Source organism: Mytilus edulis, chromosome 10, assembly GCF_963676685.1.
Source record: "Mytilus edulis chromosome 10, xbMytEdul2.2, whole genome shotgun sequence".
Classification (NCBI taxonomy): domain Eukaryota; kingdom Metazoa; phylum Mollusca; class Bivalvia; order Mytilida; family Mytilidae; genus Mytilus; species Mytilus edulis.
The window spans coordinates 20,972,350-20,999,440 of NC_092353.1; the positions used below are offsets into that span (position 1 = coordinate 20,972,350).

The following is a 27,091-nucleotide window of genomic DNA, read 5'->3' on the forward strand; positions in this document are numbered from 1 at the left end:
ACGGAGGGCTAAGATTGTCACTTTTCAGTCAAAAAATGTCCAAATTTTAGGACAAAGGGCACAGGGTGATGGTGAGAGCCCCCTGATCTCTCAATCTTACTAATATTTAACAGACATTTAGTCAATAGGTAGATACAAACGTGACTAAAAGGACTTTGGGTACACTTCCTGTCTTCTATGTTTACGGAGCGCCCAAAGTGCCAGTTGGATATTCAAAATATATAGCGAAAACCTACCCGAGACCGCTTAAATGAGGTTGAGACCCCCCTGGTCTTTCAATGTCCCTAAAATTCAACCAAATCATTGACTCTGTATATATAAAGATTGTATTAGATGGAGTTTCCAGAAAAACGTCATCTTCAATATCTACGGAGGGCTAAGATTGTCACTTTTCAGTCAAAAAAATGTCCAAATTTTAGGACAAAGGGCACAGGGTGATGGTGAGAGCCCCCTGATCTCTCAATCTTACTAATATTTAACAGACATTTAGTCAATAGGTAGATACAAACGTGACTAAAAGGACTTTGGGTACACTTCCTGTCTTCTATGTTTACGGAGCGCCCAAAGTGCCAGTTGGATATTCAAAATATATAGCGAAAACCTACCCGAGACCGCTTAAATGAGGTTGAGACCCCCCTGGTCTTTCAATGTCCCTAAAATTCAACCAAATCATTGACTCTGTATATATAAAGATTGTATTAGATGGAGTTTCCAGAAAAACGTCATCTTCAATATCTACGGAGGGCTAAGATTGTCACTTTTCAGTCAAAAAATGTCCAAATTTTAGGACAAAGGGCACAGGGTGATGGTGAGAGCCCCCTGATCTCTCAATCTTACTAATATTTAACAGACATTTAGTCAATAGGTAGATACAAACGTGACTAAAAGGACTTTGGGTACACTTCCTGTCTTCTATGTTTACGGAGCGCCAAAGTGCCAGTTGGATATTCAAAATATATAGCGAAAACCTACCCGAGACCGCTTAAATGAGGTTGAGACCCCCCTGGTCTTTCAATGTCCCTAAAATTCAACCAAATCATTGACTCTGTATATATAAAGATTGTATTAGATGGAGTTTCCAGAAAAACGTCATCTTCAATATCTACGGAGGGCTAAGATTGTCACTTTTCAGTCAAAAAATGTCCAAATTTTAGGACAAAGGGCACAGGGTGATGGTGAGAGCCCCCTGATCTCTCAATCTTACTAATATTTAACAGACATTTAGTCAATAGGTAGATACAAACGTGACTAAAAGGACTTTGGGTACACTTCCTGTCTTCTATGTTTACGGAGCGCCCAAAGTGCCAGTTGGATATTCAAAATATATAGCGAAAACCTACCCGAGACCGCTTAAATGAGGTTGAGACCCCCCTGGTCTTTCAATGTCCCTAAAATTCAACCAAATCATTGACTCTGTATATATAAAGATTGTATTAGATGGAGTTTCCAGAAAAACGTCATCTTCAATATCTACGGAGGGCTAAGATTGTCACTTTTCAGTCAAAAAATGTCCAAATTTTAGGACAAAGGGCACAGGGTGATGGTGAGAGCCCCCTGATCTCTCAATCTTACTAATATTTAACAGACATTTAGTCAATAGGTAGATACAAACGTGACTAAAAGGACTTTGGGTACACTTCCTGTCTTCTATGTTTACGGAGCGCCCAAAGTGCCAGTTGGATATTCAAAATATATAGCGAAAACCTACCCGAGACCGCTTAAATGAGGTTGAGACCCCCCTGGTCTTTCAATGTCCCTAAAATTCAACCAAATCATTGACTCTGTATATATAAAGATTGTATTAGATGGAGTTTCCAGAAAAACGTCATCTTCAATATCTACGGAGGGCTAAGATTGTCACTTTTCAGTCAAAAAATGTCCAAATTTTAGGACAAAGGGCACAGGGTGATGGTGAGAGCCCCCTGATCTCTCAATCTTACTAATATTTAACAGACATTTAGTCAATAGGTAGATACAAACGTGACTAAAAGGACTTTGGGTACACTTCCTGTCTTCTATGTTTACGGAGCGCCCAAAGTGCCAGTTGGATATTCAAAATATATAGCGAAAACCTACCCGAGACCGCTTAAATGAGGTTGAGACCCCCCTGGTCTTTCAATGTCCCTAAAATTCAACCAAATCATTGACTCTGTATATATAAAGATTGTATTAGATGGAGTTTCCAGAAAAACGTCATCTTCAATATCTACGGAGGGCTAAGATTGTCACTTTTCAGTCAAAAAATGTCCAAATTTTAGGACAAAGGGCACAGGGTGATGGTGAGAGCCCCCTGATCTCTCAATCTTACTAATATTTAACAGACATTTAGTCAATAGGTAGATACAAACGTGACTAAAAGGACTTTGGGTACACTTCCTGTCTTCTATGTTTACGGAGCGCCCAAAGTGCCAGTTGGATATTCAAAATATATAGCGAAAACCTACCCGAGACCGCTTAAATGAGGTTGAGACCCCCCTGGTCTTTCAATGTCCCTAAAATTCAACCAAATCATTGACTCTGTATATATAAAGATTGTATTAGATGGAGTTTCCAGAAAAACGTCATCTTCAATATCTACGGAGGGCTAAGATTGTCACTTTTCAGTCAAAAAATGTCCAAATTTTAGGACAAAGGGCACAGGGTGATGGTGAGAGCCCCCTGATCTCTCAATCTTACTAATATTTAACAGACATTTAGTCAATAGGTAGATACAAACGTGACTAAAAGGACTTTGGGTACACTTCCTGTCTTCTATGTTTACGGAGCGCCCAAAGTGCCAGTTGGATATTCAAAATATATAGCGAAAACCTACCCGAGACCGCTTAAATGAGGTTGAGACCCCCCTGGTCTTTCAATGTCCCTAAAATTCAACCAAATCATTGACTCTGTATATATAAAGATTGTATTAGATGGAGTTTCCAGAAAAACGTCATCTTCAATATCTACGGAGGGCTAAGATTGTCACTTTTCAGTCAAAAAATGTCCAAATTTTAGGACAAAGGGCACAGGGTGATGGTGAGAGCCCCCTGATCTCTCAATCTTACTAATATTTAACAGACATTTAGTCAATAGGTAGATACAAACGTGACTAAAAGGACTTTGGGTACACTTCCTGTCTTCTATGTTTACGGAGCGCCCAAAGTGCCAGTTGGATATTCAAAATATATAGCGAAAACCTACCCGAGACCGCTTAAATGAGGTTGAGACCCCCCTGGTCTTTCAATGTCCCTAAAATTCAACCAAATCATTGACTCTGTATATATAAAGATTGTATTAGATGGAGTTTCCAGAAAAACGTCATCTTCAATATCTACGGAGGGCTAAGATTGTCACTTTTCAGTCAAAAAATGTCCAAATTTTAGGACAAAGGGCACAGGGTGATGGTGAGAGCCCCCTGATCTCTCAATCTTACTAATATTTAACAGACATTTAGTCAATAGGTAGATACAAACGTGACTAAAAGGACTTTGGGTACACTTCCTGTCTTCTATGTTTACGGAGCGCCCAAAGTGCCAGTTGGATATTCAAAATATATAGCGAAAACCTACCCGAGACCGCTTAAATGAGGTTGAGACCCCCCTGGTCTTTCAATGTCCCTAAAATTCAACCAAATCATTGACTCTGTATATATAAAGATTGTATTAGATGGAGTTTCCAGAAAAACGTCATCTTCAATATCTACGGAGGGCTAAGATTGTCACTTTTCAGTCAAAAAATGTCCAAATTTTAGGACAAAGGGCACAGGGTGATGGTGAGAGCCCCCTGATCTCTCAATCTTACTAATATTTAACAGACATTTAGTCAATAGGTAGATACAAACGTGACTAAAAGGACTTTGGGTACACTTCCTGTCTTCTATGTTTACGGAGCGCCCAAAGTGCCAGTTGGATATTCAAAATATATAGCGAAAACCTACCCGAGACCGCTTAAATGAGGTTGAGACCCCCCTGGTCTTTCAATGTCCCTAAAATTCAACCAAATCATTGACTCTGTATATATAAAGATTGTATTAGATGGAGTTTCCAGAAAAACGTCATCTTCAATATCTACGGAGGGCTAAGATTGTCACTTTTCAGTCAAAAAATGTCCAAATTTTAGGACAAAGGGCACAGGGTGATGGTGAGAGCCCCCTGATCTCTCAATCTTACTAATATTTAACAGACATTTAGTCAATAGGTAGATACAAACGTGACTAAAAGGACTTTGGGTACACTTCCTGTCTTCTATGTTTACGGAGCGCCCAAAGTGCCAGTTGGATATTCAAAATATATAGCGAAAACCTACCCGAGACCGCTTAAATGAGGTTGAGACCCCCCTGGTCTTTCAATGTCCCTAAAATTCAACCAAATCATTGACTCTGTATATATAAAGATTGTATTAGATGGAGTTTCCAGAAAAACGTCATCTTCAATATCTACGGAGGGCTAAGATTGTCACTTTTCAGTCAAAAAATGTCCAAATTTTAGGACAAAGGGCACAGGGTGATGGTGAGAGCCCCCTGATCTCTCAATCTTACTAATATTTAACAGACATTTAGTCAATAGGTAGATACAAACGTGACTAAAAGGACTTTGGGTACACTTCCTGTCTTCTATGTTTACGGAGCGCCCAAAGTGCCAGTTGGATATTCAAAATATATAGCGAAAACCTACCCGAGACCGCTTAAATGAGGTTGAGACCCCCCTGGTCTTTCAATGTCCCTAAAATTCAACCAAATCATTGACTCTGTATATATAAAGATTGTATTAGATGGAGTTTCCAGAAAAACGTCATCTTCAATATCTACGGAGGGCTAAGATTGTCACTTTTCAGTCAAAAAATGTCCAAATTTTAGGACAAAGGGCACAGGGTGATGGTGAGAGCCCCCTGATCTCTCAATCTTACTAATATTTAACAGACATTTAGTCAATAGGTAGATACAAACGTGACTAAAAGGACTTTGGGTACACTTCCTGTCTTCTATGTTTACGGAGCGCCCAAAGTGCCAGTTGGATATTCAAAATATATAGCGAAAACCTACCCGAGACCGCTTAAATGAGGTTGAGACCCCCCTGGTCTTTCAATGTCCCTAAAATTCAACCAAATCATTGACTCTGTATATATAAAGATTGTATTAGATGGAGTTTCCAGAAAAACGTCATCTTCAATATCTACGGAGGGCTAAGATTGTCACTTTTCAGTCAAAAAATGTCCAAATTTTAGGACAAAGGGCACAGGGTGATGGTGAGAGCCCCCTGATCTCTCAATCTTACTAATATTTAACAGACATTTAGTCAATAGGTAGATACAAACGTGACTAAAAGGACTTTGGGTACACTTCCTGTCTTCTATGTTTACGGAGCGCCCAAAGTGCCAGTTGGATATTCAAAATATATAGCGAAAACCTACCCGAGACCGCTTAAATGAGGTTGAGACCCCCCTGGTCTTTCAATGTCCCTAAAATTCAACCAAATCATTGACTCTGTATATATAAAGATTGTATTAGATGGAGTTTCCAGAAAAACGTCATCTTCAATATCTACGGAGGGCTAAGATTGTCACTTTTCAGTCAAAAAATGTCCAAATTTTAGGACAAAGGGCACAGGGTGATGGTGAGAGCCCCCTGATCTCTCAATCTTACTAATATTTAACAGACATTTAGTCAATAGGTAGATACAAACGTGACTAAAAGGACTTTGGGTACACTTCCTGTCTTCTATGTTTACGGAGCGCCCAAAGTGCCAGTTGGATATTCAAAATATATAGCGAAAACCTACCCGAGACCGCTTAAATGAGGTTGAGACCCCCCTGGTCTTTCAATGTCCCTAAAATTCAACCAAATCATTGACTCTGTATATATAAAGATTGTATTAGATGGAGTTTCCAGAAAAACGTCATCTTCAATATCTACGGAGGGCTAAGATTGTCACTTTTCAGTCAAAAAATGTCCAAATTTTAGGACAAAGGGCACAGGGTGATGGTGAGAGCCCCCTGATCTCTCAATCTTACTAATATTTAACAGACATTTAGTCAATAGGTAGATACAAACGTGACTAAAAGGACTTTGGGTACACTTCCTGTCTTCTATGTTTACGGAGCGCCCAAAGTGCCAGTTGGATATTCAAAATATATAGCGAAAACCTACCCGAGACCGCTTAAATGAGGTTGAGACCCCCCTGGTCTTTCAATGTCCCTAAAATTCAACCAAATCATTGACTCTGTATATATAAAGATTGTATTAGATGGAGTTTCCAGAAAAACGTCATCTTCAATATCTACGGAGGGCTAAGATTGTCACTTTTCAGTCAAAAAATGTCCAAATTTTAGGACAAAGGGCACAGGGTGATGGTGAGAGCCCCCTGATCTCTCAATCTTACTAATATTTAACAGACATTTAGTCAATAGGTAGATACAAACGTGACTAAAAGGACTTTGGGTACACTTCCTGTCTTCTATGTTTACGGAGCGCCCAAAGTGCCAGTTGGATATTCAAAATATATAGCGAAAACCTACCCGAGACCGCTTAAATGAGGTTGAGACCCCCCTGGTCTTTCAATGTCCCTAAAATTCAACCAAATCATTGACTCTGTATATATAAAGATTGTATTAGATGGAGTTTCCAGAAAAACGTCATCTTCAATATCTACGGAGGGCTAAGATTGTCACTTTTCAGTCAAAAAATGTCCAAATTTTAGGACAAAGGGCACAGGGTGATGGTGAGAGCCCCCTGATCTCTCAATCTTACTAATATTTAACAGACATTTAGTCAATAGGTAGATACAAACGTGACTAAAAGGACTTTGGGTACACTTCCTGTCTTCTATGTTTACGGAGCGCCCAAAGTGCCAGTTGGATATTCAAAATATATAGCGAAAACCTACCCGAGACCGCTTAAATGAGGTTGAGACCCCCCTGGTCTTTCAATGTCCCTAAAATTCAACCAAATCATTGACTCTGTATATATAAAGATTGTATTAGATGGAGTTTCCAGAAAAACGTCATCTTCAATATCTACGGAGGGCTAAGATTGTCACTTTTCAGTCAAAAAATGTCCAAATTTTAGGACAAAGGGCACAGGGTGATGGTGAGAGCCCCCTGATCTCTCAATCTTACTAATATTTAACAGACATTTAGTCAATAGGTAGATACAAACGTGACTAAAAGGACTTTGGGTACACTTCCTGTCTTCTATGTTTACGGAGCGCCCAAAGTGCCAGTTGGATATTCAAAATATATAGCGAAAACCTACCCGAGACCGCTTAAATGAGGTTGAGACCCCCCTGGTCTTTCAATGTCCCTAAAATTCAACCAAATCATTGACTCTGTATATATAAAGATTGTATTAGATGGAGTTTCCAGAAAAACGTCATCTTCAATATCTACGGAGGGCTAAGATTGTCACTTTTCAGTCAAAAAATGTCCAAATTTTAGGACAAAGGGCACAGGGTGATGGTGAGAGCCCCCTGATCTCTCAATCTTACTAATATTTAACAGACATTTAGTCAATAGGTAGATACAAACGTGACTAAAAGGACTTTGGGTACACTTCCTGTCTTCTATGTTTACGGAGCGCCCAAAGTGCCAGTTGGATATTCAAAATATATAGCGAAAACCTACCCGAGACCGCTTAAATGAGGTTGAGACCCCCCTGGTCTTTCAATGTCCCTAAAATTCAACCAAATCATTGACTCTGTATATATAAAGATTGTATTAGATGGAGTTTCCAGAAAAACGTCATCTTCAATATCTACGGAGGGCTAAGATTGTCACTTTTCAGTCAAAAAATGTCCAAATTTTAGGACAAAGGGCACAGGGTGATGGTGAGAGCCCCCTGATCTCTCAATCTTACTAATATTTAACAGACATTTAGTCAATAGGTAGATACAAACGTGACTAAAAGGACTTTGGGTACACTTCCTGTCTTCTATGTTTACGGAGCGCCCAAAGTGCCAGTTGGATATTCAAAATATATAGCGAAAACCTACCCGAGACCGCTTAAATGAGGTTGAGACCCCCCTGGTCTTTCAATGTCCCTAAAATTCAACCAAATCATTGACTCTGTATATATAAAGATTGTATTAGATGGAGTTTCCAGAAAAACGTCATCTTCAATATCTACGGAGGGCTAAGATTGTCACTTTTCAGTCAAAAAATGTCCAAATTTTAGGACAAAGGGCACAGGGTGATGGTGAGAGCCCCCTGATCTCTCAATCTTACTAATATTTAACAGACATTTAGTCAATAGGTAGATACAAACGTGACTAAAAGGACTTTGGGTACACTTCCTGTCTTCTATGTTTACGGAGCGCCCAAAGTGCCAGTTGGATATTCAAAATATATAGCGAAAACCTACCCGAGACCGCTTAAATGAGGTTGAGACCCCCCTGGTCTTTCAATGTCCCTAAAATTCAACCAAATCATTGACTCTGTATATATAAAGATTGTATTAGATGGAGTTTCCAGAAAAACGTCATCTTCAATATCTACGGAGGGCTAAGATTGTCACTTTTCAGTCAAAAAATGTCCAAATTTTAGGACAAAGGGCACAGGGTGATGGTGAGAGCCCCCTGATCTCTCAATCTTACTAATATTTAACAGACATTTAGTCAATAGGTAGATACAAACGTGACTAAAAGGACTTTGGGTACACTTCCTGTCTTCTATGTTTACGGAGCGCCCAAAGTGCCAGTTGGATATTCAAAATATATAGCGAAAACCTACCCGAGACCGCTTAAATGAGGTTGAGACCCCCCTGGTCTTTCAATGTCCCTAAAATTCAACCAAATCATTGACTCTGTATATATAAAGATTGTATTAGATGGAGTTTCCAGAAAAACGTCATCTTCAATATCTACGGAGGGCTAAGATTGTCACTTTTCAGTCAAAAAATGTCCAAATTTTAGGACAAAGGGCACAGGGTGATGGTGAGAGCCCCCTGATCTCTCAATCTTACTAATATTTAACAGACATTTAGTCAATAGGTAGATACAAACGTGACTAAAAGGACTTTGGGTACACTTCCTGTCTTCTATGTTTACGGAGCGCCCAAAGTGCCAGTTGGATATTCAAAATATATAGCGAAAACCTACCCGAGACCGCTTAAATGAGGTTGAGACCCCCCTGGTCTTTCAATGTCCCTAAAATTCAACCAAATCATTGACTCTGTATATATAAAGATTGTATTAGATGGAGTTTCCAGAAAAACGTCATCTTCAATATCTACGGAGGGCTAAGATTGTCACTTTTCAGTCAAAAAATGTCCAAATTTTAGGACAAAGGGCACAGGGTGATGGTGAGAGCCCCCTGATCTCTCAATCTTACTAATATTTAACAGACATTTAGTCAATAGGTAGATACAAACGTGACTAAAAGGACTTTGGGTACACTTCCTGTCTTCTATGTTTACGGAGCGCCCAAAGTGCCAGTTGGATATTCAAAATATATAGCGAAAACCTACCCGAGACCGCTTAAATGAGGTTGAGACCCCCCTGGTCTTTCAATGTCCCTAAAATTCAACCAAATCATTGACTCTGTATATATAAAGATTGTATTAGATGGAGTTTCCAGAAAAACGTCATCTTCAATATCTACGGAGGGCTAAGATTGTCACTTTTCAGTCAAAAAATGTCCAAATTTTAGGACAAAGGGCACAGGGTGATGGTGAGAGCCCCCTGATCTCTCAATCTTACTAATATTTAACAGACATTTAGTCAATAGGTAGATACAAACGTGACTAAAAGGACTTTGGGTACACTTCCTGTCTTCTATGTTTACGGAGCGCCCAAAGTGCCAGTTGGATATTCAAAATATATAGCGAAAACCTACCCGAGACCGCTTAAATGAGGTTGAGACCCCCCTGGTCTTTCAATGTCCCTAAAATTCAACCAAATCATTGACTCTGTATATATAAAGATTGTATTAGATGGAGTTTCCAGAAAAACGTCATCTTCAATATCTACGGAGGGCTAAGATTGTCACTTTTCAGTCAAAAAATGTCCAAATTTTAGGACAAAGGGCACAGGGTGATGGTGAGAGCCCCCTGATCTCTCAATCTTACTAATATTTAACAGACATTTAGTCAATAGGTAGATACAAACGTGACTAAAAGGACTTTGGGTACACTTCCTGTCTTCTATGTTTACGGAGCGCCCAAAGTGCCAGTTGGATATTCAAAATATATAGCGAAAACCTACCCGAGACCGCTTAAATGAGGTTGAGACCCCCCTGGTCTTTCAATGTCCCTAAAATTCAACCAAATCATTGACTCTGTATATATAAAGATTGTATTAGATGGAGTTTCCAGAAAAACGTCATCTTCAATATCTACGGAGGGCTAAGATTGTCACTTTTCAGTCAAAAAATGTCCAAATTTTAGGACAAAGGGCACAGGGTGATGGTGAGAGCCCCCTGATCTCTCAATCTTACTAATATTTAACAGACATTTAGTCAATAGGTAGATACAAACGTGACTAGAAGGACTTTGGGTACACTTCCTGTCTTCTATGTTTACGGAGCGCCCAAAGTGCCAGTTGGATATTCAAAATAGATAGCGAAAACCTACCCGAGACCGCTTAAATGAGGTTGAGACCCCCCTGGTCTTTCAATGTCTATAAAATTTAATTAAATCATAGACTCTGTATATATGAAGGTTGTATTAGAAGGATTTCCCAGAATATTGTCATATTCGATATATATATGGAGGGCTTATATTGTGACTTTTCTGCTAATCATTATCAGAATTTTAGGACAAAGGGCACAGGGCAATGGTGATAGCCATCTAATCTCTCAATCTTTGTATTACTAAGCAGACATTTAGTTAATAGGTAGGCAGAAATTATAACCTATGTTGGAAAGGGCCAACCATATCCCCACTTGGGGTTGTGAGAGATTAAACAAGCAGCTGACCACCGTCTTGACAAAGAGAGAGACAGATTGAGCTCGGCAAATTGTGAGCTATGGGATGAAAAAAAACCAGGCGCACCGGGTATGATTACCACGAATTTTATATTTTTGATATGGACGATAGGATCGAAAGATCAAAATCTGGGTCTAAAAACCGTTTAATCGTGGATATTGGTTTTGGGTGAAACAAATTGATTTTATTTTGGATTGTTATAAAGATTAAGACATCGATCCAATAACTATTAATAGCTGGAATTAGTTGTTGAAAACGTCAAAGCCCTGAGTGGTATTGCCAAAATGAACCACCGCCGATGGTACTCCCGGATGAGGAAGGATCAGTTGGATCAGTTGATCGGAACGAAGACCAACATTTTTTTAGCGTTGGTCCAACCCTATACTAGGAAGGATATTATCACCCAAGCCAAACAGCATGAGTTGATAGAGGTTAGCAGGATGTCGAAAGATCGACTACTGGATAAGTTACAGGAACAGATCAGAGAAGATGGGAAATCATTGGGGATAAAATTGAGGTACATCCACTGAAGAAAGCCTTTAAAGATGTATTTAATACCTGAAAGATGACCACTATTATTGACATGGAGGTGCAGACCTTCCTTGAGGTCTCTCAGATGTCAAGAGTGGAACTTATAGACGATTGGGCATTGAAAGGATAACAAGTCAATGTGATGCTGCACTGTGAAGATTAACCCAACAGGTAAGATGGATGATGAGAACGTGGGATACTTTCACTCGGGAAACCAGATTTTCCCTTCAACCACGGACTTGCTTGAAACCCTTGAGAAGGGTAGATTAACCCTTGATTTAGAATAGATGATAGTGAAGTATACCCGCTGCACATTTCAAACATTGGTGAACAGCGGGAAAGAGAACTCAACTTACTGCTGATCCAAGGCTACATGTGCTTAAACCACGTTTATAGCAAGGAAGTTCTGGAAACCAACAAAGAGTGTTGCGTCAACCACAAGGCAGCCAAGATCAGAGCTGCCCAAAGAAGGGACATACCAGCTGACTTTTGTCAACAACACCCACCCGATGAGAGTCCCTTTCGTAGTGTACGCGGACTTTGAGTGCTTTGATTTACCGATAAGGTTGAAATCAAAAACGATAAGGTTCTGTAGCAATACACAGTTTAATAGAAGTTTAGTATCGCATTATGGCCATGGTGAATTTTTTAAATATGAAAGTTTTTGTACAATGAAATACATTTTTAGATAATTGAAGAATAATATAGCCTCCTTAGTGGGGTTATATGAACATTTAGATTGTTTTTAGCATGTTTTATATGGTATGTATCTGTTTGACAGTCCGTATTTTTCTATCCGTACCACCCATAGGTCCATAAATTATTGTAGTGTTTATCAACAAATATTTATAGCTCGACCTTTTCAATTCAAATTATGGAAAAACGAGCAAAAATGCATGTATGTTTTTTTAACCTTTCGATAGTTTCAGGAAAGGTACAACTGTTCAAACCAACGCTTAGGGGCGTTCAAACAAACGCTTACAGGTATTCAAACCTTCACTTAGGAAGGTTCACGTCAACGCTTTAAATAAATGAACGTTTATAAAGATTACAGACCCGAAACAGTGTGAGGCGCTCGCCAAGGAGTTGCAAGAGATCAAGCGGAAGATTCAAGCCAGTAACATGCAGCATCGCCTGGAGAAGATTGGACTCAACCCTGACCTTTCCAAGGTGTTAAGCCTGTGGTTGAGGCTCAGCGAGAGGCAGCTTCACCGATCACCTAAACGATCGTTTAACTTCCTGCAGCAGTGACAGCCCTCCAGCCTCCACCGCCCAAGTTTGACTACCCACTATCCATTGCACCACCTATAGACACCATTCTCGGACTTCAAGCACAGCAGTATTTGCAGATCAGTAACGATCCTTCGCCGACCACACCTTTGGAATTCGATCTCTTCATCGGAAGCTAACCAGTTACTTCTGACGACGATGATATTTTCGTGGATGGTGTGAGGTACAAAGGAACCCTTAACCTCTGGGAACTCATGGTGAAAAAGAAATCAGAATCTTTCGAGTCCGAAGTTTTTAAGACCTTGTCGACTATGCAGAGATCCTGCACAGTTCCGGTGCATGTATCAAGGCAATTAACCCTCTCGAGAACCCTAAGGCGATAAAGATCTAAGTGGACGAAGATTGTGTCTCACATCTAAAGCAAGATAAGCATTGTAGCGGACTTCAAACCGTGTTTCTACCCTCCGACTTTGACCAGCTCCTTTTTTGCTTGGATCTGTGCAACACTGCATACCGTGCTGGAAACAATGGTGTGCGCAACGCGATTATGGCGATCATCGATGTCATAAAGAAAGGTGAACACATCAGCATCAAGGAATATAAGCAACTCCATCGTAATATCCTCAATTAAGAAAGGTTTTGTTTGAAAGTATGCATACGGTGGTAGAAGTTTTTTTGACACTATCACCAGTATCGCTGGTCGCATGTTCACCTCCTCTGCTGCCAAGACATTGAAAAGTAGGCCTATGAGCACTGCCACCAATGCAGCTATGATAGGAGTGGTAGGTGGTAGTCGTCAACCATGTCGTTGACAAAGTGACTCGCACTCGAAAACCCATTGACCAACGCAGCAAGCCCAATCAACAGCTCAGTGTTAAACGCAGAAAGCCCAACAACCAAACCCAGTTTAACAATTTCATCTCTGGTCGTGGCATCGGTACCATCCCAACTTCCTCCAATGCTATAAATAAATACATAATGTCTGACATCCTTACAATCACAGAAGGGTTGACCTTCGATGAAAGTCTTCAAAAATATTAATACTAGGTTCACGAATTCGAACCTTAAGCCGGCGCCCAACTTACCAACTCTGGAGCGTCACTCCTGCAGACGAAAACAAGATGCAACTGTACAAAACCATCCAGAAAAAATCCACGATCCTCTGTGGATTTCGCATGAGACAGTGTGATTTCATAGTCGTTCTCCAAGCCTCACAGTTTAACTGCCGCCTAGCTGCCAATAGTGGTCGCGAAAAGCCAAGATATATTATCGTTGCCTTTCAAACCGACAGAGATAATGACAAAACCAATAATGCTTCCGTGTTCGATCGCTGTCGATTGCAAAATATCCATGTCACCCTCAAAGCTGAACGCTACTCAGCCGTCGACTTTAATGCCGGTTTTTTTTCAGAAAACAAGGTTGCCATAGTGTTCAAGGAGGATGTAGACTTCAGAAAGAAATTCTACAACATTGACACCCTCCTTAGTAACGGTGATGTCAACCCCTCTGATTTCATTGACATATAGCCGCTGTTGGTCATCGATGTAAGTCATCAGTCCGAGCGGACATCCAAATTCGAGCGGAATTCGAGCGTTATGTTCCCGCCAACACCGAAGCATTTGCACTTCAAATCTCCGTAGGAGTCCTAGGCATCCAGTTCGAATCGTTCGGTCACTAGTTGAACGTCGTGTTTTAATAAATAAATGGACACCACACTGTTGCAGCAAATCGTCCACAACACAGACCTAAAACAAGGGTTTTCCATCCTTGTCTCTAGAAACGACAGTCGCATTTTTACTCTGTTCAACCCCCTCCCCCAACTACAATTTAAGGAATCGAACACCACATTGGGATTTAAGCGACAGCTCTACACATTTGATCGGGCAACAAATGTTACAAAGAGGGTGAAGACATTGTTAGCATCAGAAGCATCAACAGCATCCTGGTGAACAGTGGCATCATCAATAGCAGCTACATACACGGCTCCTAACAGTCCACTATCTGAAGCTTCCCCCCCCCCCCCCCTGCAATCGATTCCGGGGTAAAGATCATTCAAACCCCCCAAAAATATGGTGTTCTTACCCGTGATCTTGAGAACCATCAATCGCATGTAGACATACCTCACCAATCCAGACGGCGATCCTCCACAATCTCCGCAGAGAACATCTCACCATCCGCTTCCATCTTCGCGAGGCATGAATAAATAGTCTATTGAAATACGGTTTGAACTTTATAAAAGGTCAATCTAAATATTACAGAGAGCAGACAAAAAAGGTTTCTCGGTCACCATTCGTTTATCCCACACAAACCTGCATGGTGAACACAAGATGTTGTTTACCCCGCGACAGATTGAAAAGATCACCAAGCTTCTACAAAATGGTTCTAGTGGAAAAAAGCACTAACCAATTGAAGAAAAACATTCAAAAAGAAAGTGGATTCCTATCCATGTTAGCGGAAAGGGCAATGCGAGCCTTTCCTATGTTGGCGAACACAATTCATGTCAGCATGAGGTGTTGGAGCCCTAAGTTGTCTGTGTGAAATAGCGATCAACAATGCATTTGGACCTGGATTTTACATCAAAAGGGGTGGTTGTGTGAGCTGTGTGAAGGTGTGTGATAAAGGTCTGTATATTTTCCCTTCAACCTATAGTGACGGTTTGTATTTTAAACTAGGTCATCGATTCTACTAGGCCTAGGGTTCTGGTCTGATCTGATCTGCAGCAAACAGGACGTTCAAGAACATTCCACTTTTGATACAATCTTTATATATATAAAATCTATGATTTGGTTGAATTTAATGGACATTGAAAGACCAGGGGGGTCTCATCCTCATTTAAGCGGTCTCAGGTAGCTTTTCACTAAATATTTTGAATATCCAGTTGGCACTTTGGGCGCTCCGTAAACATAAAAGACAGGAAGTCTACTCAAGTTCCTTTTATTAATGTGTGCATCTACCTATTGACTAAATGTCTGCATAATATTAGAAAGATTGAGCAATAAGGGGGCTCTCACCATTGCCCTGTGCCCTTTGTCCTATAATTTTGATAATTTTTAGCTGAAAAGTGACAATACAAGCCCTCCATAGATATCGAATATGACATTATTCTGGGCAATCCTTCTGATACAACCTTTATATATACAGAGTCTATGATTTACTAAAATTTTGTGGACATTGAAAAACCAGGGGGGTCTCACCCTCATTTAAGCGGCCTCAGGTAGCTTTTCACTATCTATTTTGAATATCCAACTGGCACTTTGAGCGCTCCGTAAACATTAAAGACAGGAAGTCTAACCCAAATTCCTTTTAGTCACGTGTGTATCTACCTATTGACTAAATGTCTGCATAATATTAGAAAGATTGAGCAATTAGGGGGCTCTCACCATTGTCCTGTGCCCTTTGTCCTAAAATTTTGATAATTTTTAGCTGAAAAGTGACAATACAAGCCCTCCATAGATATCGAATATGACATTATTCTGGACAATCCTTCTGATGCAACCTTTATATATACAGAATCTATGATTTACTTAAATTTTGAGGACATTGAAAGACCAGGGGGTCTCACCCTCATTTAAGCGGTCTCAGGTCGCTTTTCACTATCTATTTTGAATATCCAACTGGCACTTTGGGTGCTCCGTAAATATTAAAGACAGGAAGTATACCCAAATTCCTTTTAGTCACGTGTGTATCTACCTATTGACTGAATGTCTGCAAAATATTAGAAAGATTAAGCAATTAGGGGGCTCCCACCATTGCCCTGTGCCCTTTGTCCTAAAATTTTGATAATTTTTAGCTGAAAGTGACAATACAAGCCCTCCATAGATATCGAATATGACATTATTCTGGGCAATCCTTCTGATACCACCTTTATATATACAGAGTCTATGATTGACTTAAATTTTGTGGACATTGAAAACGGGGGGGTCTCACCCTCATTTAAGCGGTCTCAGGTAGCTTTTCACTATCTATTTTGAATATTCAACTGGCACTTTGGGCGCTCCGTAAACATTAAAGACAGGAAGTCTACTCAAGTTCCTTTTATTAATGTGTGCATCTACCTATTGACTAAATGTCTGCATAATATTAGAAAGATTGAGCAATAAGGGGGCTCTCACCATTGCCCTGTGCCCTTTGTCCTATAATTTTGATAATTTTTAGCTGAAAAGTGACAATACAAGCCCTCCATAGATATCGAATATGAAATTATTCTGGGCAATCCTTCTGATACAACATTTATATATACAACGTCTATGATTTACTTAAATTTTGTGGACATTAAAAGACCAGGGAGGTCTCACCCTCAATTAAGGGTCTCAGGTAGCTTTTCACTATCAATTTTGAATATCCAACTGGCACTTTGGGCGCTCCGTAAACATTAAAGATAGGAAGTCTATCCAAATTCCTTTTAGTCACGTGTGTATCTACCTATTGACTAAATGTCTGCAAAATATTAGAAAGAGTGAGAAATCATGGGGCTCTCACCATTGCCCTGTGCCCTTTGTCCTAAAATTTTGACAATTTTTAGCTGAAAAGTGACAATACAAGCCCTCCATAGATATCGAACATGACATTATTCTGGTCAATCCTTCTGATACAACCTTTATATATACAGAGTCTATGATTTACTTAAATTTTGTGGACATTGAAAGACCAGGGGGGTCTCACCCTCATTTAACCGTTCTCAGGTCGCTTTTCACTATCTATTTTGAATATCCAACAGCCAATTTGGGCGCCCCGTAAACATTAAAGACAGGAAGTCTACCCAAATTCCTTTTTTTCACGTGTGTATCTACCTTTTGACTAAATGTCTGCATAATATTAGAAAGATTGAGCAATTAGGGGGCTCTAACCATAGCCCTGTGCCCTTTGTCCTAAAATTTTGATAATTTTTAGCTGAAAAGTGACAATACAAGCCCTCCATAGATATCGAATATGACATTATTTTGGGCAATCCTTCTGATACAACCTTTATATTTACAGAGTCTATGATTTACTTAAATTTTGTGGACATTGAAAGACCAGGGGGGTCTCACCCTCATTTAAGCGGTCTCAGGTAGCTTTTCACTATCTATTTTGAATATCCAACTGCCACTTTGGGCGCTCCGTAAACATTAAAGACAGGAAGTCTATCCAAATTCCTTTTAGTCACGTGTGTATCTACCTATTGACTAAATGTCTGCATAATATTAGAAAGATTGAGCAATTAGGGGGCTCTAACCATTGCCCTGTGCCCTTTGTCCTAAAATTTTGATAATTTTTAGCTGAAAAGTGACAATACAAGCCCTCCATAGATATCGAATATGACATTATTTTGGGCAATCCTTCTGATACAACCTTTATATTTACAGAGTCTATGATTTACTAAAATTTTGTGGACATTGAAAAACCAGGGGGGTCTCACCCTCATTTAAGCGGCCTCAGGTAGCTTTTCACTATCTATTTTGAATATCCAACTGGCACTTTGAGCGCTCCGTAAACATTAAAGACAGGAAGTCTAACCCAAATTCCTTTTAGTCACGTGTGTATCTACCTATTGACTAAATGTCTGCATAATATTAGAAAGATTGAGCAATTAGGGGGCTCTCACCATTGTCCTGTGCCCTTTGTCCTAAAATTTTGATAATTTTTAGCTGAAAAGTGACAATACAAGCCCTCCATAGATATCGAATATGACATTATTCTGGACAATCCTTCTGATGCAACCTTTATATATACAGAATCTATGATTTACTTAAATTTTGAGGACATTGAAAGACCAGGGGGTCTCACCCTCATTTAAGCGGTCTCAGGTCGCTTTTCACTATCTATTTTGAATATCCAACTGGCACTTTGGGTGCTCCGTAAATATTAAAGACAGGAAGTATACCCAAATTCCTTTTAGTCACGTGTGTATCTACCTATTGACTGAATGTCTGCAAAATAATAGAAAGATTAAGCAATTAGGGGGCTCCCACCATTGCCCTGTGCCCTTTGTCCTAAAATTTTGATAATTTTTAGCTGAAAGTGACAATACAAGCCCTCCATAGATATCGAATATGACATTATTCTGGGCAATCCTTCTGATACCACCTTTATATATACAGAGTCTATGATTTACTTAAATTTTGTGGACATTGAAAGACCGGGGGGTCTCACCCTCATTTAAGCGGTCTCAGGTAGCTTTTCACTATCTATTTTGAATATTCAACTGGCACTTTGGGCGCTCCGTAAACATTAAAGACAGGAAGTCTACCCAAATTCCTTTTAGTCACGTTTGTATCGACCTATTGACTAAATGTCTGCATAATATAAGAAAGATTGAGCAATTAGGGGGCTCCCACCATTGCCCTGTGCCCTTTGTCCTATAATTTTGATAATTTTTAGCTGAAAAGTGACAATACAAGCCCTCCATAGATATCGAATATGACATATTCTGGGCAATCCTTCTGATACAACATTTATATATACAAAGTCTATGATTTACTTAAATTTTGTGGACATTAAAAGACCAGGGAGGTCTCACCCTCAATTAAGGGTCTCAGGTAGCTTTTCACTATCAATTTTGAATATCCAACTGGCACTTTGGGCGCTCCGTAAACATTAAAGATAGGAAGTCTATCCAAATTCCTTTTAGTCACGTGTGTATCTACCTATTGACTAAATGTCTGCAAAATATTAGAAAGAGTGAGAAATTAGGGGGCTCTCACCATTGCCCTGTGCCCTTTGTCCTAAAATTTTGACAATTTTTAGCTGAAAAGTGACAATACAAGCCCTCCATAGATATCGAACATGACATTATTCTGGTCAATCCTTCTGATACAACCTTTATATATACAGAGTCTATGATTTACTTAAATTTTGTGGACATTGAAAGACCAGGGGGGTCTCACCCTCATTTAACCGTTCTCAGGTCGCTTTTCACTATCTATTTTGAATATCCAACAGCCAATTTGGGCGCCCCGTAAACATTAAAGACAGGAAGTCTACCCAAATTCCTTTTTTTCACGTGTGTATCTACCTTTTGACTAAATGTCTGCATAATATTAGAAAGATTGAGCAATTAGGGGGCTCTAACCATAGCCCTGTGCCCTTTGTCCTAAAATTTTGATAATTTTTAGCTGAAAAGTGACAATACAAGCCCTCCATAGATATCGAATATGACATTATTTTGGGCAATCCTTCTGATACAACCTTTATATTTACAGAGTCTATGATTTACTTAAATTTTGTGGACATTGAAAGACCAGGGGGGTCTCACCCTCATTTAAGCGGTCTCAGGTAGCTTTTCACTATCTATTTTGAATATCCAACTGCCACTTTGGGCGCTCCGTAAACATTAAAGACAGGAAGTCTATCCAAATTCCTTTTAGTCACGTGTGTATCTACCTATTGACTAAATGTCTGCATAATATTAGAAAGATTGAGCAATTAGGGGGCTCTCACCATTGCCCTGTGCCCTTTGTCCTAAAATTTTGATAATTTTTAGCTGAAAAGTGACAATACAAGCCCTCCATAGATATCGAATATGACATTATTCTGGGCAATCCTTCTGATACAACCATTATATATACAGAGTCTATGATTTACTTAAATTTTGTGAACATTGAAAGACTAGGGGGTCTCACCCTCATTTAAGCGGTCTCAGGTAGCTTTTCACTATATATTTCTTTTATGGGCTTTCCATAAATATTTCTATTTATAATCCTAATTGTTTTCTAGAGTAATCGGTTTTTGTTTTTGTTTTTAAGAAAAATCCTGTATTAAAGTACTGTACCTCTTTGATTTTTTTTTATTGACATTAATCTATATTACATTTAGACAAATATGCAAATTAGAAAAGGGTTGATATTCGAGAACAACGAGAATTTGCGACAGCTTGAAGAGGTCATGAAACTATCTCCTACGTATCTTATCAGTTCTTTTAACTATAAAAATCATGCTTTTAATGTTATTAAGTATTATTCTTTTTTTATTTTCAACTTAATTTTGAATATCCAACCGACTGCTAGCAGCCGGTTGGATATTGAATATCGAATATCGAATAACGAACCGGCTGCTAACTTCACACACATTATATAATACGTATAGTAATTAACTACATAATATCATACAATAATCATATAGTTGCAAATATTATAAAAATCATAAAGACTTATGATGTCAATATTATTGATTTATTATAGTGCCTAACAAGATTTTGTGAGGTAGACGAAATTGACTTTAAAAAGATCGTATTGACTTTTGATGTCCAAAAATAGGCAGATCGGACATATTTTGACTTCATATACCTACTACTTAAGTTTGGGAGTTATTGTAATTAACATATTCCAATGAGACTGAATAATGCTTTTTTTTGTTATGATAAATAATAACTTTACCTGCCGTAGCTGTGCGTAAAATGTATTTCGGCATTTCTCTTAAGAAAATGACTTGTTTAATGGAACAAAACGTCTTATTTGTAAACTTTCTCTTTTATCTCCACAATAGGCTTTTAAAAAATAATCTATCAACTGTGTAGTCGGAAAATTTTGTGAAAATAGAAGAAGTGGCAATTCTTACCTTTCATACCTTAACTTTCATTGATAAAACATAATATTAACTCGTCCAGTGTCCAGTTTGAAGGTCATTTTAGTTACCGTACACATGCATGCACGTTCTTATTATCAATATTCATGTATGAAAAGAATAAACAAGTTTGAAGGTAAACTAATTACAAGTTAATCCAATCAAATTGCGTACGAATTAATAACAATGACCAGTCCACATCATAAACAATAATAGGGGTAAACTGGGTAGGGAGAAAATGTCAGATATTTTAAGTTCATTATTTTGCAATAACGAATAAAAATTTGTAAACCAAAAGATTTGCTATAATTCCATAAACATGTCGTTCTGTATTGGTATAGTTTTTGGATCTTTTATTTGCGTATTTAAGGCTGTAAAAAGTTTGGGCTTCAAAAGTCAACATAATTATTGACTTTATACAGAAAATTCGCCTTTTTAAAACATTGAATGTTTAAAAAAAATACGCGACAACAAAGTAAAATCATTTTCTAAAACACTGCAAAAATAATCATACAGATTGATGCAGTGGTATTGTCATAAATTGCGTTGGAGTGAACAGTGGTACAGCAAACGTCGAATTCCCTCACACAATGTTATCACACACTAAGCTCCAAACTAACGGGAGGTAACTCATGTTTACAATACAATATAAACAATGCTAAACTATAAATAAATATATACTCTTACCACTTGTGGAGTGAATTGTACCGATAAGGTTAAGGTTTATGTACCCTTCTGTAGCCATTTTTGTACGAACTTTTCAAACTTCAATTGTATCAAAACTACACATATTATGAATAATAGAGATAGGCCATTTTGTACATATTCCAAGGGGAAACTTGACGCAAAGCATTATTTTTTACTGTTCCATTGCATTTAATAGAAAAAGAGGACTTTGTGGCAAATAAATTAAGATTTTTATAGAAAATCCACAGCCTTTATCCTTGTACTCTCATATTTGGCAATTTGATGACTGATAGATATAGGATTATTACTTAGAACTTTTTGTAAAAAATAAACACTAGCACATCATAGAAAATCAAGTGAGTAATTTATGTTTCAAATTTTATAACAAAAATCTCTGTATTAAAGGCTGTGGATTTTCTATAAAAATCTTGATTTATTTGCCACAAAGTCCTCTTTTTCTATCAAATGCAATGAAACAGTAAGAAATAATGCTTTGCATCAAGTTTCCCCTTGGAACATGTACTAAATGACCTATCTCTATTATTTATTATATCTTTAGTTTTGATACAATTGAGGTTTGAAAAATTAGTACAAAAATGGCTACAGAAGGGTACATAAACCTTAACGACACATCATATACACATCACACAATCTAATCTGGATTGTACTAATGAAGTTATATGCAATACTCAGACTCTGTTCACAAAAATAGTTTACTAGAATTATTCCTTCTTTACCTTCAGTGTCGCTTTTCCTTTTTCGGCAAGAGCCTGTTTTTAACTAGAGATCCATGACTCAGGGGCGGGTCCAGGTAAGGGCGTAATGGGCGTACGCCCCCCCTTTAAAATGAAAAAAAAAAAAAAAAAAAAATGATCGTTATAAACTGCTAGTATTGTATTGAATGATGGCAATTTATCATATTCATTGATTAAACACATACTCTGATTTCTTTTTATACGGATTCCCCAATTTGATGAGTCATCATCAACCGTAAAATTTCGTTTCTCGGAGTCCGGCGTGTTCGACTCTGCGATTAGTATCCATTGTTGTTGATGTGATAAAGAATTCGCAAAGATGTCGATGTCAAAAACAAAACGTCAAAAGACCTTAAAATCGTATCAAGGTGTCTTGGACACCTTTTTTAAACAACCAAAACGGTAAGTAAATCAGTATAATACATGAATTTTGGTTGTTTTGTGTGACACTAACAACGATTCCCCATAGCCATTCTAAATATACCGGGGGGGGGGGGGGGGGGGGGGGGGGGTATATTACTATATATACGATACTGGGTATATTCTGACAAAAGGGGTTGTATTTTCAGCTAAATTGTCTAAAATGGGGTAATTTTTTTACGCGTTGCCTTGGAAAGGGTCACTCAGATTTGACTATGATATCCAGAACGGGGTTCAAACCTATGATTGCGTTGGATAAAAACCGCAATTTTTATACGTGTGCATTCAAAACAAATTTCTTGGTAGAGTGGTATAAATACAGCACACCGTATTGAAATGTTAAGTTACTCCTTATACCCTTGAGATTAGAATTTCTCGTTATTGGTCTACTGCTGTTAAGATCCATCCAATCATTTTAATATACCATAGACAATTAATGAAGAAAACTCGGCATAAAAAATGTCACACCCTGACACTTTAACTATAAAATATACATGCTCCAAGTCAGGAACCGTTACATTAGTGCAATTCTCTATTATTTTATGTTTTTAAGCCAAAAAAGGTCAAAAAAAATTTTCGCCTCGCTTCGCTCGGCGACATAATTTATTCTACACCCCCTTTCAAATATCCTGGACACGCCCCTGTGACTGTCCCCTTCCGAAGACAAATCAAGTACTGGTCTTCGGAAGGGGGCAGTCGTATTCATTTCTCCGTTTCACAAACTTTTGACAAATCAAGTACTGGGCATCGCAAGGGGGCAGTCCTGTCTGCGTATTCATTTCACGAACTTTAATCTTTCTCTTTACAGATAAATAAAATATAAATAATATGAAATATGCATGGATTAGTTTTTATCCATGTTTCTTTAACTTTAAAAATTGAAAGAATATCCCATATTCCAATTTGATATTATTGAGCAATGGTAGAACTTTTAACACAGGATTTCATCTTTACTTATTCGGGACTACGGAATTTCGTTTCTTTATATTCGGGGTTTCGGAATCGGACACCCCCAACCCCTAACCCCTAAATTTATAGATTCTGGAACTAAAATACCACCAACTATTTCCAGAAATAATTGGAAATTACGGACCTACATGTAAACGTCAAAAACTCCATTCCAATTTCCCCTGTACCCATCTGACAGATATACTTACTCTATAGATAGAGTCATATACCTGTATCTTATCTCATTCTATCTCTAGTTTGTCTACTCTTTGTCAGCATAATATTTTTCTATTCTTAATTTATATCCCAAAAATGACAAAATAGTTGTCAAAATAATTATGCCGTTTTTGTACGGCTTTTTGATAAAAAAAATTTGGACGCCTTCCTTCGTATGAGACAGCAAAATCAAAAATATCCTTTCTAGACGGCCTAATTATTTGGACTAGCAAAATAGGAGACCCGCTCTATATGCATAATAAAACGCTATAAACGCGATAAAAAGCCGCCGAAGAGGCTATTTCACATGTATTTTGCTGGAGCCTGTAAAATTTCCTCCAAGAGGCTATTATGCAGGAGCCAGCAATGCTTAGTATAGTCTGAGATCATTCTGACGTTCAACGGCTGTTTTGCAATACAAACTGGGGCCATGGGCGATGTAGCGGTATGGCCGAAACAACCTATGAATGTCATTGCATTTTGTGGCCGTCGCTTCTCAAAATATTAATTTACTTCCGGTTAACTATTGGTAATAGGATATATATTTGGCGCCATCTGTCAAAATATATATACATATCAAAAAGTGAAACCCGTCTTTTATATTTGTCATTTATTGATTGCATCTAAAACACCGCGTAAATATATTATAATATTTTAAGATTTAGGGTGGTAATGATGTTTGTAGAAATAAATGTTCACAAAATTTCAGACCCTAAAGAAGTTCATCCTGTCAGGTTCACGCATGCGCGATATTTAACACTTTACAGTAGAAGACGCACATCGACGTATCGTCGAACATTGTTATTTCACATAGGCCTATATTGACTGATGTATGAAAGTTTAAAATCAGGAACACATTTCAATTTCATCATTCAGAGACGCATGTCCGAACCCAATCATGTCCCTTGATTAATTGTCTAAAATACTATGAAAATGGTGTAACATAAGAGGAAACTATTCATACAAGCAAGACAAGTTTTGTCATCTACATCTACATCATACGACGACCCATCATTACATTGATGACTATACGTCGACGCATCGCAAACAGACACTTAATAAAATATAATAACCAATTTTGTGCAATAATTCCAAAAACAAAAATTAACACATTTACATTATTTACAAACAGGTTAGATATCTAAATATACTGACTCTGGATCAGTATTTTAAACTGATCCAGGGAGTTAACACTGATGACGTTTTGTGGGAGTGAGTTCCACAGTACAACTGTGAATGGAAAAAAGCTGTACTTGAAGTAGTCTGTTCTTGTGCTAAATGTTTGGTATTGTAATGAATTAGTGAATCTGGTGTTTTTGACTGGCTGTGGTAAAAGGTAAAGGTTTGGGTCTACTGCAATGAGATGGTGTGAGATTTTGTAAAGCATAGTGACTCGATTGATGTTTCTGCGAGTTTCAAGTGACTTCCATTGAAGATGGTCAATCATGGAAGTGACACTAACGGTGTTGTGGTATCTGTTGGTGACATAGCGTGCTGCCCTTCTTTGTACTTTTTCAATGTTGTTTTTTTGTTTTTGGGTGTGAGGTGACCAAACTGAAGAGCAGTATTCTAAATTTGAAAGTACCATGGATTTGTATGCCAAACTTTTAGTTTCTTCCTGATTTATTTTTAAGTTTCTTTTTAGAAAGCCTAAGATCTTTTTGTCAATTTTGACTCCAGGATCAGGAGTCTGTCCAAAAGGCTGGTCATTCTCCCTAGCTCTTGCACAGCCTTGATGATAATTAACATGTTTTGGTCAATAGGATGTAATGTGGTTCCCCCTTCACAATAGATGCACTTTGGCCTACTAAACCTAATGCTCAAAGTATCAAGTTTCCTGGCTGCCTCCAGTTGAAATCTCCAGGTCGTCACTGCTCTCTTCACAGTGGTCATCAACCAGACTTTCCTGGTAATCATTGCATGCATCAGTTTTAAAATTAAATTACAAGAAACTCATTTTATATGACATTAAATCATGTTCAGTTATCAAATAGGTCTGACGATGTCTGCCAGAAACTTGATAGATCCAACTGTGGCTTCATAATACATTTTAATAATTTGAAATAATTTAGTTTTTAATCAACATTTTAGATTTTTTATTTGGTTATATGTGTAAAATTTCTCACTAAACTCATTAAAACTATAATATATATTTTTACAGGACAACCAATAAATGCACCAAGTTATCAGATGAAATGGATTTTACAGAAGATTTGAAGTTTCATGAAGATGATGATATAAAAATTAAAAAAATAGGTTTGTATTTTAACATTGCATGAGTTTTATTGGGCTATATCATCTACTTGTACATGTATATTGTCATTTCCTGTATTGTTAGACAATATTAATTTGCATCATCTGCTCTGAATCAAGCCTCAGCCAGGCCAATTTGAACCAAACTTAGCAAGAATATATATGTAATCATTCTTTATATACATTATATGTTTGGTTTTGATTTGATTTGATATCACTTTGATCCTGATTGTCTGCAATTTATAAGGAAATCCGTTCATTTGAAACAAAAATACACAAGGGGAAATGATTTGAAAAGTTTGATTTTTTAAAATTCTTTAACCAAGTTACAATGTACATGTCCGATTAGTTTCTGCATGAAATTCCAATGAAGACTCATTGCTCATTGTTGAAGGCCGTACAGTGACCTATAGTTTTAATGTCTGTGTCATTTTGGTCTCTTGTGGACAGTTGTCTCATTGGCAAGCATACCACATCTTTTTTATATTGTTGTTTTTTCAATTTTGTTAAATTCCTTTATGAAATCATGGAGATGAGCCAGGCACCTCAAATGTTGATTCAGGTATACAAATGTGGTCATCCTTGGACTTTCATCATACAAAATTTGATAAAATTT

At 38.0% G+C, this 27,091-nt stretch overlaps 1 protein-coding gene across 2 annotated transcripts in view; it reads left to right on the plus strand.

Moving 5' to 3' along the window:
* LOC139490609 (uncharacterized) overlaps positions 1–27,091 on the plus strand; it is a 90,262-nt gene that overhangs the window by 16,546 nt on the left and 46,625 nt on the right. Inside the window, exons 1-2 of one of the 2 annotated variants that reach the window (XM_071277499.1) lie at positions 24,971–25,052; positions 26,384–26,478. In XM_071277499.1, the coding sequence (XP_071133600.1) occupies positions 25,051–25,052; positions 26,384–26,478 (97 nt within the window). In that variant the 5' untranslated portion in view covers positions 24,971–25,050. Of the gene's footprint in view, positions 1–24,970; positions 25,053–26,383; positions 26,479–27,091 lie in introns of those variants that run through there. The other variant, XM_071277497.1, reaches the window with a different exon arrangement.